The sequence below is a fragment of the Macaca mulatta genome, chromosome 5 (assembly GCF_049350105.2).
Source record: "Macaca mulatta isolate MMU2019108-1 chromosome 5, T2T-MMU8v2.0, whole genome shotgun sequence".
Classification (NCBI taxonomy): domain Eukaryota; kingdom Metazoa; phylum Chordata; class Mammalia; order Primates; family Cercopithecidae; genus Macaca; species Macaca mulatta.
In genome coordinates, this window is record NC_133410.1 from 181455562 (window position 1) to 181473128 (window position 17567).

The 17567-nt window shown below is 41.0% G+C and overlaps 1 protein-coding gene across 2 annotated transcripts in view; it reads left to right on the forward strand.

The window, feature by feature from the left end:
* Positions 1–17567, forward strand: part of GALNTL6 (polypeptide N-acetylgalactosaminyltransferase like 6) — a 1218179-nt gene that overhangs the window by 1192521 nt on the left and 8091 nt on the right. For both annotated transcript variants that reach the window (XM_001084788.5, XM_001084905.4), the window contains one exon: positions 2018–2167. In XM_001084788.5, the coding sequence (XP_001084788.2) occupies positions 2018–2167 (150 nt within the window). The remainder of the gene's footprint in view (positions 1–2017; positions 2168–17567) is intronic.

A 17567-nucleotide genomic window follows, 5' to 3' on the forward strand; every position in this document is an offset into this window, starting at 1 on the left:
ACAGAGGTGCATAGGGCTTCAAAATCCAGGAGAGCAGTGAGTTCTGAATAGATGAGAGTGATCAAAATCTGAATAGACACTTCCTTGAGAAGTCATTCTTCTGTGCAGGATTTAAAAGAATCTAAAATGTCTCAGTCCACAATCATACTTTAAAAACTCTAGGAAAAAAGACTACACAATTCTTCTTTATGAATTTATTTCAAATGCCTATTTTAAAAACCCCTTGTTCTTCTATATGAAATCTTCTCTTTTATCCTGTCTTCCAGGGTAACAGAGTACGCAGTGGCCATGGTCGAGAAGGTCGCTGTTCACATGCTTGTTTAGATCATTTCTTGAGACCACTTAACTCAGTTTTTTCCATTTGTCTTCAGATTCCTCACCACTTAACTATTTTTGTTAGCCATTCCTGGAATTTTGCCAGGTTCTCTACATTTCCTTTCCTAGGTGAAACCTAACAGCTGAAATATACTGAGGACCTGGTCAGTGCGTAGTGTATTATCTGCATACAGCTGAGCATTGTGCTTTCTTTTATATCCACAGGGTTTCCCTGACAGCTATTTTCTATTTTGCAATTCACAGTTTGGCTTCACATAGCCAGCCGCCGTAAGTCCTATTGTAAGAATTACATAACCTTCCTGGGATTTTAGAATTGGGAGCAATCACAGGGCTCATATAGTCAATTTGCACACTTACTTAAGGATTTCTCCTACTGTACCTTTCAAATACCCTTATTTGTTGTCCAGTTCAAATAACTCAAGCAAATGCTCTTCCCCTACAGGTGTGATGCTTGTTTGCTTGTTAATACATTGTAAAGCCAACTTAGTGCATCATAAACCACATTTTTAATATAATAGAATGGGACGGATAGTCTTGGAGAGGCTGGACTAGGATATGAACATGTTGGATGGAATATCAGAGTCATTAAACTCAGTAAGGATAAATATCATTTCATGAAACTTTTGTTTATATTGGAATCAGGGGAGATCTGTGTGTGTGTGTATGTGCACGTGTGTGTGTGAACTGTATTTCTTACGGTGAGTTACAGTCTAAAACTTTCTACATTGCTCTGCAGAATTACTCTTACCAACCCTAGGGAAATTAATTGGCCCATTCTTCACTTCATCAAGCTTAGCTTTCCTTTACGTTAGGTTGTTCAAGGTGCTAGCATCAATTCAGCTCATCTCTACTCCTTGTCTCTTTAGCTAATCTGCAACTTTGGGCAAACTGTATAGGATTTGTTCCAGTAACATTTTAGCTAAATAAAGACTGTAGGGTGTTATTAAAGACTTTCTGGCCAGGCACAGTGGCTCACGCCTGTAATCCCAGCATTTTGGGAGGCTGAGGCAGGCAGATCACCTGAGGTCGAGAGTTTGAGACTAGTCTGGTCAACATGGTGAAACCCTGTTTCTACTAAAAATACAAAAATTAGCCAGGCATGATGGTGGGTGCCTGTAATCCAAGCTACTTGGGAGGCTGAGGCAGGAGAATCGCTTAATTAAACCTGGGAGGCGAGGTGAAGGCGTCAGTGAGCCAAGATCGCGCCACTGCACTCCAGCTTGGGAGACAGGGTGAGACTCCAATACTCAAAATAAATAAACAAACAAACAAAAAAAGACTTTATTTCTCTCTCTCCACCCCCCTCCTCCTTCTCCCCTCTCTCTTTTCTCCCTCTCCCCTCTTTCCTCCCTCTGTCCTCTTACTCCTTCTCCTTTAATCTCCTTCTTCCACGCGCCTCCCTGCATCTCTTTTTCCACCACCCTCAGTATTTTCTCAGGTACCTGATTGGAAACTCTTCATTTGTGTTTTTTGGCAGCCTGGACCAAAGTGCAGCTGTTACTGCTACAGCACTTTATGACACGTACCTTTTCCAACACCTCTATTAGGCTGAGACTTAGCTCTTTTTAGCAGATCACAAAGCAGGAGTTCTACATTGCTAAAAGACATACCTCCCCGTGCCCTTGCATCTTCTCTCCAAATCAAACTCACTGCAGCTTTTCTGCTACTGTTGCTTTGCTAGCTTTTTACCTTTGGATGGAGAGAAGATATTCGACCTGGTGAGCCACTGCATACCCGGAAATTCTGCTTTGATGCGATCTCATACAACAGCCCCGTGACACTCTATGACTGTCATGGTATGAAGGGGAACCAGCTCTGGGGATACCGGAAGGTAAGAGTCAGTCCACTGTGGTCATTCTCAAATTGCTCTGTTTTAAGTTATTCTTACTCAAAGTTTTCTTTGAAAACACACTGTTTTAGGCCCGGCACAGTCACTCACACCTGTAATCCTAGCACTCTGGGAGGTGGAGGTGGGCAGACCACCTGAGGCTGGAGTTCGAGACCAGCCTGACCAACATGGTGAAACCCCATCTCTACTAAAAATACAAAAAAAAAAAAGTCAGGCATAGTGGCAGGTGCCTGTAATCCCAGCTACTCGGGAGGCTGAGGAAGGAAAATCACTTGAGCATGGGAGGGGGAGATTGCAGTGAGCCAAGATTGTGCCACCACATTCCAGCGTGGGTGACAGAGCAAGACTCTGTCAAGAAGAAGAAAGAAAGAGAAGAAAGAAAGAAAGAAAGAAAGAAAGAAAGAAAGAAAGAAAGAAAGAAAGAAAGAAAGAAAGAAAGAAGGAAGGAAGGAAGGAAGGAAGGAAGGAAGGAAGGAAGGAAGGAAGGAAGGAAGGAAGGGAAGGAAGGAAGGAAGGAAGGAAGGAAAGAAAGAAAGAAAGAAAGAAAGAAAGAAAGAAAGAAAGAAAGAAAGAAAGAAAGAAAGAAAGAAAGAAAGAAAGAAAGAGAAAGAGGGAAGGAAGGAAGGAAGGAAGGAAGGAAGGAAGGAAGGAAGGAAGGAAGGAAGGAAGGAAGGAAGGAAGGAGTTTTGATTTAAAGTTTTACCTAGTCATACATACACACATTTGGCTCACACATCAGATCACCAGCAAAGGTGAAGGGAAAAAGCGAGTGTATAGAAAGGGGCAAGCTTTTAGCTTCTCTTGTTATAGGTACAGCCATCACAATCAGTTATGATTGAAAAATGGCTTTGAGCCAGAACAAGGGATGGGTCTAGGTTTAACTCAGAACACTCCCAAAAGGAGGAACCACACATCCAATAAGCAAAACCACACATGCATAATTTTTAACAACACCCATTCACAACACACATACTAACAGATTATAGCATCCATTCATTTATTATGTATCTCAGGCTCACTTGCTTGGGACCTGTATGGGTTAAGACAATGATGTTTACACAAATATTTATATATCTATGTAGATATAATTGCTGCAATCCTTATATGCAAAGTGACCCATTTACATTTTCACCAAAATCCTGCCCAAATGTAGCAAAGAAGAATTTATTTGGGGAATTTAAAAGTTTCAAAAATTATAAAGTTAACAGTGAATGGTAGGAAAAACTCAATAACATATTGAGTTATTGACTTTATAAGTCAGATTTTATTGAGCTAATAAAATAAATAAAAGAGCAATTAAGTTATTGTTTGAAAATATTTTTATTGTTTCCTTTTGACAACTTTTTAAAATACTATACAAAATTGCTTTTCAACTTCTTTCCTTTTGGGGATAGAACTTGGCTGTCAATTAGCAATTACTCCACAAGCTCCATTCTGCCCCCTCAAATCCATGGACCTGCTGGGGCCTTCTCAGCCAGGGAGAAGGTGCCTTCTGTTTGCTTTTTCACACTCTGAGGCCAGCCTTGCCTCAGGCTATAAGGAAAATGGAATATCCCCTACTTTATTCATGAACTTGGCCATCCTGTGGCTGAGGCAAGGTCATTGTCCTCCCAGATTATAGAAAGCTAAAGGAAAGAAGTAGTGGAGAGTCAGTGTGGGGAGAGGGAGGACTGGTTATGTTACTTGTTCCCTTACTTAATAAGCATCCTGGTTGCCACCTCTTAGAGATGAGCTCCTAAACTATATTCACCCAAAGGTGGACTTGTTTGTATAAGTTTATTCTGCATCCCACCCCTACCCAAACACCTGGCAGGTTGTGGCTGTGTCTAGCAAAATTACAAAACATCAGTTGAGCCGGGCGCAGTAGCTCACGCCTGTCAATCTCAGCACTTTGGGAGGTGAGGCGGGCAGATCACCTGAGGTCAGGAGTTCAAGCCTGGCCAACATGGTGAAACCCCATCTGGACTAAAAAATACAAAATTAGCCGGGCATGTTGGTGTATGCCTGTAGTTCCTGCTACTCAGGAGGCTGAGGCAGGAGAATTGCCTGATCCTGGGAGGCAGAAGTTGCAGTGAGCCAAGATCACACTATTGCACTGCACTCCAGCCTGGGCGACAAGAGCAAAACTCCATCTCAAAAAAAAAAAAAAAAAAAAAAAAAAAAAAAATTCAGTTGTTATATCCTTCTACAAAACAATCTAGAATGAAAGGAGCTCAGAAGACGGTATCTGATAAAAATGAGGCTGGGGGAATATTAATGCAATAGGAAAACTTCACCGTTTTCTTTATGAAATGTATAATAAATGATTCGTCTTATCAAACTCTTTTGCTATTCAACATGATACAGCCTGTGTGTGGTGCAATAAAGTAAGGTTTTTTCAATGATTATATTCTGACATCTAAGGAGTTACTTTCCGCGCACATCAATAAAATAGCTGATTTGCCATTTCCTTAGTATGTTGGTGGTCTCTAATGAACAGAACATTTCTCATTACTGTACATTTATAGCATGACACACCAACCACTCAGTAATATGCAATTAAGCCAAGAAAATGCAATTGTTTTTATTAGGGAGCTTACAAAAGCTTACAGATGGATAAGACCAGCTCATACACAGAGCTCCTCGGGAGGAAAAAAACAGGCTGCAGTGGTTTCAAGGGGAAACTCTTATGAGCTTTAATACTAAACCTTTCCAGGATCCTAAGGAATTTGTGAAAGGAAACCACTAGATTCAATTGTGCTGTGGCTCTCTTCTCAGCTTTTTGTAGCTGTTGGTCTTGCGTGACTTAGCAAAAGGTTACACTCCATGTGTATTTTTACAGCAAGCAAGGTATTTATACTTAATCAGGAACATGCAAAGGCTCAAAATGGAAAGTTTCTGAAATATCACATCTCGGTGGATGACTCAGGCCTATTCAGACACACCTGTTTTAGAAAATTCCTCTTGTTTTTTCCAAGGGCTATGCCTAAGGCATAAAGAGAAAAAGCACAAAGAGGAATCTCTCTGGGGTGCTACCTTGTCCATTTGGAAGCAGTACTTGGCTCTGGCGGCTTCTGGCAGTTTTGGATGTTTTTGTTTGTTTGTTTGTTTTTTAAGACGAGTTTCATTCTTGTCGCCCAGGCTGGGGTGCAATGGTGTGGTCTCGGTTCACTGCAATCTCCCCTCCCAGGTTCAGGCAATTCTCCTGCCTCAGCCTCCCAAGTAGCTGGGACTACAGGCAAGCACCACTATGCCCGGCTAATTTTGTATTTTTAGTAGAGACAGGATTTCACCATATTGACCAGGCTGGTCTCGAACTCCTGACCTCAGGGGATCCACCCACCTTAGCCACCCAAAGTGTTGGAATTACAGGCATGAGCCACCGCGCCCGGCCTGGAACGTCCACTTTTTATAAGCATATTCATGAGTCAATGAGAGCCCTCTACTAATTGCCTAAAGGGCTGTGTGAGCCATCTCCTAACTTCCTAAAGTCATCATCATCATCATCATCATTATCATCATTATCTCCAATTTAGGCATCGAGCTGATTCTTACACACATTATCTCAAACCTCATAACCACTTAGGTACTATTCTGTATAATTTACACAGGAAGAAACTGATACTAGCAGATATGTGGATTCAAACACAGGTGAATCTGGCTTTAAAGTTTCTACTATTTCCTCTGCCATGCTCTTAAGGAATAAGATCAATATTTCCTAGGAGCGTTTCCCCAATGCCTTGGATTCAGTGTTGCTGATACCAGCCAACCCCTCCCTCCCAGCTACATGGAGAGATCTTGGAGAGAGAAGGTGCCCAGAAGCCACCTTGCTTGAGTGGATGAAAGTTGTTTTCGGGCCTTGCTTCCTGGTTTCGGCAACTCTCACTCCACTTTTAGTTATTTTTAGATGTGGCTCTTTGCCACCACAAAAGGAGAAGAGCATCCTTATTCTATGATGCAGGGGCTATGTTCAGTTGCACAGCTGTTTCCTACAGTAACAGGTACCCAGGATGAGGAATCCTGTTCCTGGTTTTCCTTTACCACCAGGGGGACCCCTGTTACAAGAACAGTGAATTGTGGAGGCAACCTCAATAAAAATACTTGTCCTCACCCAGCATCAAACAGGAAACTGTCTTTCCTCTTCTTCAACCCCCATTGGTCACTAAGACTTGTCACCCACTTCCCTCCCCAGTCATTGGTCACTAAAATTTGTCACCCGCGCCCCTCAGCCAATATCTCTGAAATCCACCCCCTCTTTGCCATTTCTATAGCCAGCTCCTGACTGGTTCAGTCTTCACATCTTATCCCTGGGTTATTGCAATGGCTTCCTACAGGGCTGCCCTCCCTCCTGTCTTTCCCCTTCCCCTTCCCCATCTTCTGTCCTGAAGCCAGAGGGAGGTTTCACAATACCTGGTCATGGCACTCCTCTGTTTTATGACTTCATTTGATTGAGTAGAAGATAGAGTAGAAGATAGAGCGCTTTAGCCCCTCGATACTCATCTGGATCCTTCACAACCTGGCCAACATAATAGCTGACCATCAGCCCTTAGAGTTATTCAGGCTTAATACACCCCAATTCATCCTGACATTGTAAGGGGATCTTGAATAGCTGTTTTGCTTCTATGACTTTCAACTGCTTCACCAATATAATAATGATAACTGAGTGAGATAAACTATGGAAAACTTCTAGCACAGTTTCTGATCATATCATAGGATTTCCATCTGTGTTGGTGACAATGCACTTTTTACATTGATCATCATGGCAAGGTATATCATAATATAACACATCATTAAAGCAATCTCTCCCAAGCAATATTGACAGTTGTTGTCCCTCCAAAATTAAGAGCTATCTCCCATGCCCTTTCCATTGTAAGTAAGCATTTTATTAGATTATAGCATATGTCTTAGTTTGGGTTTTGCCATATATACAACCTAAAGTAAGAATTTGAATGCACATAGTTTATTTGGTATATAGCCCAAAAAAATTTTGACAGGGAGTGAGGAAGTGAAACGGAGGAGAGATCGAAGTCAATAAAGGGTGCATTATCAAGCAAGTACCACTGCAGGCAATTAGAACTCAATCCTACTGAAGATCTCTGGAAATGGTATATAGAACACACATAAGGGAGTCAATTTTTTGATCAGGTTCCTGACCAAAGATTGACTGGAGTGGTGTACAAATAACCCAACTCCCTTGATACCTCTGGCCTGCTGCTCTTACAGACAGAACTATTCTTAAGGCCAGGGAAAGTCCTTAAGTAGAGAGATGCAGTGACATCTAGGCCGGCATGCACTGAAATGGAAAGGCCTGAAGGGCCATGCTCAGGGTACAGACACTGTCAAGAATCCGGGTGCTCTACATCCTCACCAACACTTGGTATTGTCAGTTTCTTTTTCTTTTTTATTCTGTGATTGTAAAGTGATATGTTTGTTAGCCATTTTGGATATCTTATTTGTGAAGCACCTACTTGAGTCTTTTGCCTGTTTTTTAAACATGGGCTGTCTGGCTTTTTCACACAGATTTTTAGGGATTTTTTTCTATATATATATGTACCTCATTGGATATATGCATTGCAATATCTTATTCCAGTTGGTGACTTGTCTTTTTTTCTGTTTAGTGGAGTGTCTTAATGAAAAGCTATTCTTTATGATTCATGGATTTTGTGTTCTGTTTAGGAAATTCTAGCCTTCATGTAGTCTTCCAAGTTGTCTTTGGAAATATTATTGCTTAGTATTTTACATTTTGGTATATAATTCAGAATTCTACATTTCGGTATAAATTCGATATATATATATATACACACACATATATATATATACACACACATATATATATACACACACTATCTATGTATCAGATAGATTATAGATATATCTGATATATAGATAGTGTGTGTGTATATATATATCTATCTATATATCAGATAGATTCTCTCTCTGTTACCCAGACTGGAGTGCAGTGGTATGATCTTGGCTCACTGCAATCTCCTCCTTCCAGATTCAAGCAAGTCTCCTTCCTCAGCCTCCTGAGTAGCTAGTATTGCAGGCACATGCCACCCAGCTACTTTTTGTAATTTTAGTAGAGATGGGGTTTCACCATGTTGGCCAGGCTGGTCTCGAACTCCTGACCTCCTGATCCGCCCACCTCAACCTCCCAAAGTTCTGGGATTACAGGTGTGAGCCACTGCGCCCAGCCCTCCCTGAAATATTTTTATGTGCATAACATAAGATAAGGGTTGATTCATATATAGAGATAGATAGAAATAGATACAGATATATACTGATAGAGACATGCTATTGATTAATCACCATTTATTTAAAAGACCATTTTTTCCCACTGCACTGAAGCGACGCTTCTATTGTAAGTCAAGAGGTCATATATACATTGGTCCATTGTTGAATCCTCAAGTTTTTACCATGTAACTAAATAGTCTTAGCCATACAGAAAGTAAGCTAATAAAAATAAACTAACTTAATCTAATAGTAAGTATAGCCAAAAACTCACAACTACCATCACTCTTAGTGGTGAAATGTTAAAGCTGTCCTCCAGAGATGGGGAATAAAATAGAACGTTGACTATAATCATGTTTTTCAACCTTGTATAGGATATCTAATCTGTGTAATCAGGCAAGATACAGACATTTAAAGGTATAAGAATTAGAAAGGAAGAAATAAAACAGTCTATTTGTAGATGTCATGTTAGGATATTTAGAAAATCCAAAAGATTATGCAGCTAAACTATTTTAAAAATGAATAAATACATTTAGCATAGGCCCAAGATGAAAATGAATTGTTTATATACTAGCAACAAAAAATAGAAAATGAAGTTTAAAAGTGGTTCCATTTGGCCACTATGAAAAGCACAAAATAGGAATAAATCACAGTAAAGATGTGCAAGACTTTCATGCTGAAAACTACAAAGCATCACTAAGAAAAATCTGAAAAACTATAGAGGGATCCGTCATGTTCAAGGTTTATGTCTCAATATTATGAGGATGTCAGTTTTTAAATTATCCAAACATTTAATGCAAAACCAAACAAATCTCAGGAGGCTTATTTGTGGAAACTGATAACCTGATTCTAAAATTTACATGGAAATGTAAGGGACAAGAATAGCTAAGAAAATCTTGAAGAAGGAAAAAAAAGTACTAAAACATTGTCAGGTGTCAAAACATTAAAAAGGTGTATTATTAAGGCAATGTACTGGCATGAGGATAGACTGACTGAGGCTCCCTAGAAGGTGAAGGCTGGGTATTGATATTCTTAGAAAGGTCCCAAGAGATTCTAATAGGCAGTCAGATGGAGAATCACTTTTGTAACTCTAACTTTTACCTTCTTCCTTTCATCTACTCCTCCCTTTTGCTCTAGTTGGAATTTTCCCCTCTTCCTGTACTCCTATAGCATTTTGTTTCCTTCTTTGTACTTAAAACACTGTATATTATACATACTTAACCCCCTCACCCCCACCAACTACCTGAAGGCAAGAACTTTTTAAAAAATTTCTATACAGCCTGCCTAATACCTAATATATGAAGTTCCTAAATAAGCATTCATTGACCGGCTTAAAGAACCACTAGTTCAATTATCGATATGAACCCTGCCTTCATAAACCCCAACCTGTGCTGGATAAAAGTTAACACATTTCTTTGTCTGAAACTACATATGCAACCTCCCAAAGACCAAAAATAAAAGATTTAAAATTACTTTCCTTAGTTGCTCTCTGGGGGTTCTTATAATTTAACTTTCATAATAAAGGACTTGCAAATAGCATCAAACAGGAAGTACAGGTAAGAAGGCATCTGCCAGGCTGAATTGATAACAGTGTAACAATCTCATTCATTTAAAAAGTGAGTGGGTGGAATTCTTGGCATCTGCCTACATTTGACTATTTGTTGTAACTTATGATATATGCCAGGTTTTGGCCTCTCCGTTCATAAAATGAAGATGTACCGGTCCACAAAGATGCCAGATAGAAGGGCTCGAGGTTGTTATTTTAAATCGTTCTGGACAGGTATTGATTTGGAACCAAAAAATAAAGAAAGTGTATATAACAAGTTTAACCTAAAAGTCATGTAATTCAACTCTGGTTCTGATAAATGAAGTCTCTAAAAAATCCTGGACATGTTGTCAGAGGTTGGGCAGTCACACTCTCCCAGGTCAGCCCATTTATGTTTGGACAGTCCCAATTGCCAGAAAGCTCTTCCCTGGCCTTTGGTTACCACACAGATTATATTTAATTGTTTTCACTCAAGACAGATCCCAAATATTTGAACAAATACCTGCCTGGTCTTTAATCCAATTAAATGGCCCAAATTCCTGCCACTGCTCTCCATATGACTTAATTTGAACCTACCTTGATCTCCTGGACACTCGCCCCTAATGTACTGCAGATAGTCTTAGAGAGTTGCATGATTCTCAGCACACAATATTGTAGGAATGTTGTCACCAAGGAAAGTATAATAAGTTTCTAGCACCTTTTGTTATGAGCTTCTAGCACACTTTGTTGTGAGCAATGTTTCTGTTAATTTAGCCTGAGTTGATTGATTTCCTGTCTTAACTTCACACACTCAGCTTCTTAATGAGCTTTCAGTATGGGAGAAAAAAATCTCAGTCTTTTTGTCTTGCTTTGCTAAACAGACATATCTCTCCAATATTACACCTGTAGAGGTCATCTTTTACATTTATGTTGCTATCCACTTTTTTTCCATTAAACTCTATCCTATTATAATTATCCCAACCTGGATTTAAACATTTTGATTCAACTTAATAGCAATTGAACTATAATTTGTTCCAACCACAGATTGGATCAACATCCATTCATTCCTTCATCTAAATTGTTGATTGCAGTGCAAAGTCAAGCACTGAGCACTCTATCATATGGTAGAGGTAACAAAATCCATTAATGAGCATCATTTGGAGGAAGTTACTCAACCAGAAAAAAATTCATGTAAAATGATCTTCTAGACCACCATTCTCCAGCTTGCCCATAAGGAAACAAAATTGAACTCTTCAAACACCTTGCTGAAAACCAGATGCCCAATGTCTGCAACATGCCCTTTTTGGTAACAGACGACTTAAGTCATTTTATCCTAAGGAGTTGCGATCCTTATGGAGAAAATATCAGTGCAAATTGAAAATTCAGTCACCTTGTCAAAGAAGAATGAGGCTAACTCTTACTATACATTCGCCCCAGCAATGAAGCTGCCTTTTCAATAATTAATTCTATCTTCCCATCCTATTTTTAGCTGTATGTCTAACCCAGCTGAAATCACTTAGGTTGTTATGACCTTCTAACTTTTACCATTTCAACTTAAGCAATATTCCTACTGATTACCTAACATACTTAACTGCCATTCTGTGGTCACTCCGAAATAGAAAGGCTCTGTTATCTCTGACTATCCTGGGGCTCTTCCATAAAGAGAAAGTCTTTGTGAATTGAATGCCTGCCCAGATCTAGACTGTCAAACAGAAAAGAATCTTGTTAATAAGAACTATGAAAAAATCAAATTAGTGTTTGTTGATCAGGACAATTCTTTCCTACCAAGCAGGTGTGGGGTGGGAGCAGGACTGGTAGTTGGCTTAGCCAAGAAAAGAGATGAAACCTAACTCAGAGACTCTGCGCCCAGTCTGTGCTCTTAACCTCTGAGTTATGTTTCATTCCTAATCCTAGCATTCTGGGAGGCCGAGGCATTTGAGAGGCCGAGACAGATCATTAGAGCCCAGGAGTTCAAGCTCAGCATGGACAACGTGGTGAAACCCTGTCTCTAGCAAAAAAAAAAAAAAAAAAAAAAAAAAGCTGGGCGTAGTGTCACAGACCTGTGGTCCCAGGTATTTGGGAGGCTGAGGCAGGAGGATCACCTAAACCTGGCAGGACTAGGCTACAGTGAATCATGCCACTGCACTCCTGCACTCCAGCCTGGGTGACCCAGCAAGACCCTGTCTCAAGAAAAGAAAGAGAGAACACAGGCTCTGGCTCCTGCAGGGCCCAATAATAGTCATGGCCCCACTGTAGATGCTGGCTTTGGGACCTTGGGCAACTTTCTTACTATGAATTTCTGTTTCTTCATTTATAAATTGGGGATAATAATGCCCTTTATTATCTACTTTAGTATGTGCCTTAGCAGGTTATCCTGATAATTTTTTAAAAATTTAAGTGCACCTAAAGCATAGCACATAACAAGAGTTCAATTGATGTTAGCTGCTACTATACCATGCATTCAACAAGATAACTTCTGATTTGATTTTAGCTCTCCAAATAAGTTTGCATACAGAAATAGATGGGCTAACTACTCATATTTCTACACTGTACATTTCTGTACTATTTTAACTATTTAGTTATAGCTAAATCTTAAAATATCAATTTCATGAGAGCAGGAATTTTTCTCAGCTTTCTTTCGTGCACTCTTTCCAGCATCTAAAACACTCTATGGCACCTAATAGGTACTTAATTCAAATTCATCGAATGAATGAATAAGGGAATCTAGCTTCCTGTTTGTCCACATTCACCATCTCTTCAGGTTGCTTAAGTGGGTTTAGGTAGGAAAAAAAAATAAGAGAGAAACTCTGGGTAGAATACTTAGCGCTGCCTGACACCTAGATACACGTTTGACAAACAGTAGCTATTATGTTCACATGACTTGGGGCAGGTTTACTGAGGGGATCTGAAGAGATATGGATAGATGGAAACAAGATGGAAAACATATGGGCTTGTTCTACTCATAGAGCTTTCAGTATGGAGGGGAAGCAGACAAATACTACTAAAAGGAAGTGTACAGGATAATATGACAACACAAAACACTGGGCACTATCCAGATGAGAAGGGTGGGGAAGCCTTCTCTGACAAACTAACTTCTAAATGGAGACCGAAAAGATGGAGACTTTTACCTTTTTAGATGGGTAAAGCAAGTGATGGAGAAAAAGACCCCAGACATCCAGATCAACTTGTGCAAGACCCTGAGATAAGAAGGATATTGTTTTTCTCAGAACAGAAAGAAGCCAGTTGAAATGCATACGTGCAGCAGAAAATGAACTATTAGGTTGGTGCGAAAGTAACTGCAGTTTTTGCCATTAAAAGTAATATAAGGGCCGGGCGCCGTGGCTCACGCCTGTAATCCCAGCACTTTGGGAGGCCGAGGCGGGCGGATCACGAGGTCAGGAAATCAAGACCATCCTGGCTAACACAGTGAAACCCCGTCTCTACTAAAAATACAAAAAGAATTAGCCAGGCATGGTGGCAGGCGCCTGTAGTCCCGGCTACTCTGGAGACTGAGGCAGAAGAATGGCGTGAACCCAGGAGGAGGAGCTAGCAATGAGCCGAGAATCAGCACTGCACTCCAGCTTGGGCAACAGAGCGAGACTCCGTCTCAAAAAAAAAAAAAAAAAAAAAAAGTGATATAAGGTCAGACATCCCAGCCTGGACAACATGGCAAAACCCCATCTCTACAAAAAAAAATACAAAAATTAGCTGTGTGTGGTGGCAGCACGCATGTGGTCCCAGCTACTCAGGCTGAGAGGGAACGATTGTTTGAGCCTGGGATGTCCAGGCTGCAGTGAGCCAAGGTGTCGCCACTGCCCTTCAGCCTGGGCAACAAAGTGAGACCCTGTCTCAAAAATATAGAAAAGGCCAGACATCTGTAGAAGCAGGACTACAAAAGACCTTGTAGGTCATGCTAAGAATTTAGCTAAGGGAGTGTGAACTGTTTGAATGGATTGCAGAGCAGGGATCTAACACATCAGGATTGATTTTTTTTTTTTTTTTTTCCCCCATGATCCTGGCTGCTCTCAGGAGAATTGAGGACAGGTTGTACATATCACTTGACCACAGCCCAAAAAAGCTGGTGAGACGAGCAGAAGGAGGGTTTGAAGGCTTGCTGTAGCCAGCACCGTCTCAGCACACACACCAAGGGGTTCTGTCAGGGCATTAATAAACATTATTTCTTTTCTTTTTTTGAGACTGAGTCTCGCTCTGTCACCCAGGCTAGAGTGCAGTGGCGTGATCTCAGTTCACTGCAACCTCCGCCTCCTGGGTTCAAGTGATTCTGGTGCCTCAGCCTCCCAAGTAGCTGGGATTACAGGCGTGTGCCACCATGCCCAGCTAATTTTTGTGTTTTTTAGTAGAGATGGGGTTTCACTATGTTGGCCAGTCTGGTCTTCAACTCCTGGACCTCAGGAGATCCACCCGCCTCGGCCTCCCAAAGTGCTGGGATTACAGGGATGAGCCACTTTGCCCAGCAATGAAACATTATTTCTCATTGGCCAAATTAACCACCGATGCAGGAAGACCAATTTTCTCCTGCAGTGAGGAATTCTAGCTGTCAAAGAAAAAATGGAAAAGGGTAGACAAAGAGACTGGTCTGTCCTTTTTATGCCTATCAAGGTGTTATTTGCGTTCTCTCAGATGCCAACAGTAAAAATAGGCACAAAAAGCCTCCTTGATTTGTCTTTCTTCCAGATGGCTCAAAGGGTAGTCAAATATCAACCTTGTTCATCTGCACAACCCTAAGAGGTGGGAAAGCAGATCTTTTAATTCCCTGTCTCATCCCACTCCCCTCCTGCCCACTCCGTTCACTTTACAGATGGAAACCCTGAATCACTGACAAACTAACTGACCACAAAAGGTTATTGTCAGAGATAAAACTAGGATTAAAACTGGTTTCATAATTCCAAACCTTCATTCCCTCATACCCATATTAGACACAAAAGGCTTTGAACAGGAAGGAGTTCTCTCTTACAGAAATATCCTCTTCCAATGTATACTCTTACAATGAATCCTTCTACTTACATGGAAATTGATAGGAGGGGGTAACTCAAGTCTCCCAACTTGACACAGAGGAGCTACCCTGAGATCCAGCCTATATCTAACTGCTCACTGGGCATCTAAACCTTGATGTCCCATAAGCATCTCCAACTCATCATACCTAAAACTGAAATCATTATCATTCCCACACCAATCATGTTTCTCTTTCTGCATTTCTTGCCTCGATACGGCTTTTCCTCTAGACATCCACCTCCTCCTTCTACTTCAACCTCCACATCTCATTAATCAGAATGTCCAATGCATTTACTTCTCAGATCACTCCCTGGGTCACCCCCAACTCATCCCCATTGCTCTCGTTTTTGCATCAGCTGAAATCTGAATCATTGAGGTAGCCTCTGGTGGTTCTCTCTTAGTGCAGTCCAATGCCTTTCTACGCCTCCTCCATCTTCCTCACTGCCACCCTAACTATAGACCCTGTGACTCTTGTTCAAATCTCCCAAAGACCATTCTGAGATACTTTCATGAGAAGTCAAGCCTTAGCACTATACCACCATTTTTTCATGATGTGGCCCCTGCCTACCTCTCGGATATCCTCGTCTGGAATTTTTCCTCTTACTCCACCTATACCATATGACTTACTGGTCTCTGGCACAAGACCCAACCTCCATCACCTCTGACAACTTCTCCTTACTCTGGCTTCCTCACTGTTCTCTAACCACCAGGGTGCATACCTGCTTAGGACCTAAACCCTGGCCATTCCCTCTGGGTAAAGGGTCTGAGACCCTTTGCATGGTTAATTAACTTACCTTCTTGGAGACTCCTCAGATGTTACCTTCTCAGTGAGGTTTATCCTGGCCACTCTATTCAATGTTCACATTGGCCCCACCCCTGGCACTCCAGGTCCTTCTGACCACCTTAATGTTTTTCATGTCACCTCTGAACAGGCTATGTGTTTACCTACTATGTTCATTGCTCACTGTCTGTGGCCCCACTGCCCCATCCTCACCCCTACCTCTAGAAAACAAGCTCCAGGATGGCAGGGATTTTTGTCTCATTAAATTCATATTTCAAGCACCCAAAATAGTGCCTGGCAAATAGCAGGTGCCTAACACATTCTTTTGTTGAATAAATTAAATGCATAAATATACATGTTATTTTATATATTTTTTTCATATATTCTTCCTTAAATCTAGAACAACCTAATTCATATCCTATTCACTCTCATCTACAGTGTCATTGACAAGTTTTTACTGCAAACATTTCTTTCTTTCTTTCTTTTTTTTTTTTTTTTTGAGACGAGGTTTCACTCTTGTTGCCTAGGCTGGAGTGCAATGGCGTGATCTTGGCTCACCGCAACCTCCGCCTCCCAGGTTCAAGCGATTGTCCTGCTTCAGCCTCCTGAGTAGTTGGGATTATAGGCATGTGCCACCAAGCCTGGCTAATTTTGTATTTTTAGTAGAGACGAGGTTTCTGCATGTTGGTCAGGCTGGTCTCGAACTCCTGACATTAGGTGATCCAACCACCTTGGCCTCCCAAAGTGCTGGGATTACAGGTGTGAGCCACCGCACCTGGCCTACTACAAACATTTCTTGTTTACCTATTGGTCTCCCCTATGTCTTGGGTCAGAGGGTGCGTCTTAGGTTATCTTTCTATGCTCTCTCCTCATACATCCCAGAAAGTAAAAGTCACTTAAATATTTGTCAAACTCAACTGACGTGATTAATGTTACCTTCTAGGCAAAGGACCTAAACACACAGATCAGATACAAGCTCTGATCGTAATTGCACAGAAGAGCTCATTTCAGAGCCATAGATACCTTCACTCCATAAATTCTTTTGCTTAAAATGGGAGGTACTATCGCATCAGTTTGGATAACAGTTGAGGCAGAGGCTAATTTTTTAAAATTCTATTTTGCCAGACTTCAGAAAACACAATTTAGTGTTGAATAGCTGGTCTCAGACCAGAGGGTTGGTACATTCTGATTTTTAGAACTGGGGACGCTCCCTGACTAAAAAGAAAGAAAGAAAGGAGGGTGGAATCACTATGACTTAGTTATTTACCTATTGGCAGGACACTATGCCAGTGATTTTGTATCTATTAACTCTTTTTATCCTCAAAATAAATATGTGAGGCGTACTGTCATTTACATGTTACAGATAAGTAACCTGAGGTTCAGAAAATTAAACAAGTTGTCCAAGATTACACAGCAGGACTAAAATCTGATAAATCCCCTATGCCACAAATCCAAGCACCATGTTGCCCGCGTTTCCCCAGCACCATGTTGCCCGTGTTTCCCCAGCACCACGTTGTCCGTGTTTCCCCAGCACCATGTTGCCCGTGTTTCCCCAGCACCATGTTGTCTGTGTTTCCCCAGCACCATGTTGTCTCTGCCCACCGTGTGATAGTTTCGTTCTTGGAATCACCTTCCTATACATAATGGACTCATATACCTATTTTACTATCTTTGCATCTTTAGCATTTGGTTCTTTTATGACCATCGTGGAATATTTTCTGTAACTCACACATTCTTTTAGAGTTCAGCGCCTACAGGACTATGGAACCTAATAAAGTCTAGCACAAACCCATGAGTGCCACAGAGTGTCACACACACGTCAATCAAGTCCACGGGCCTGCTATAAAGAAGTG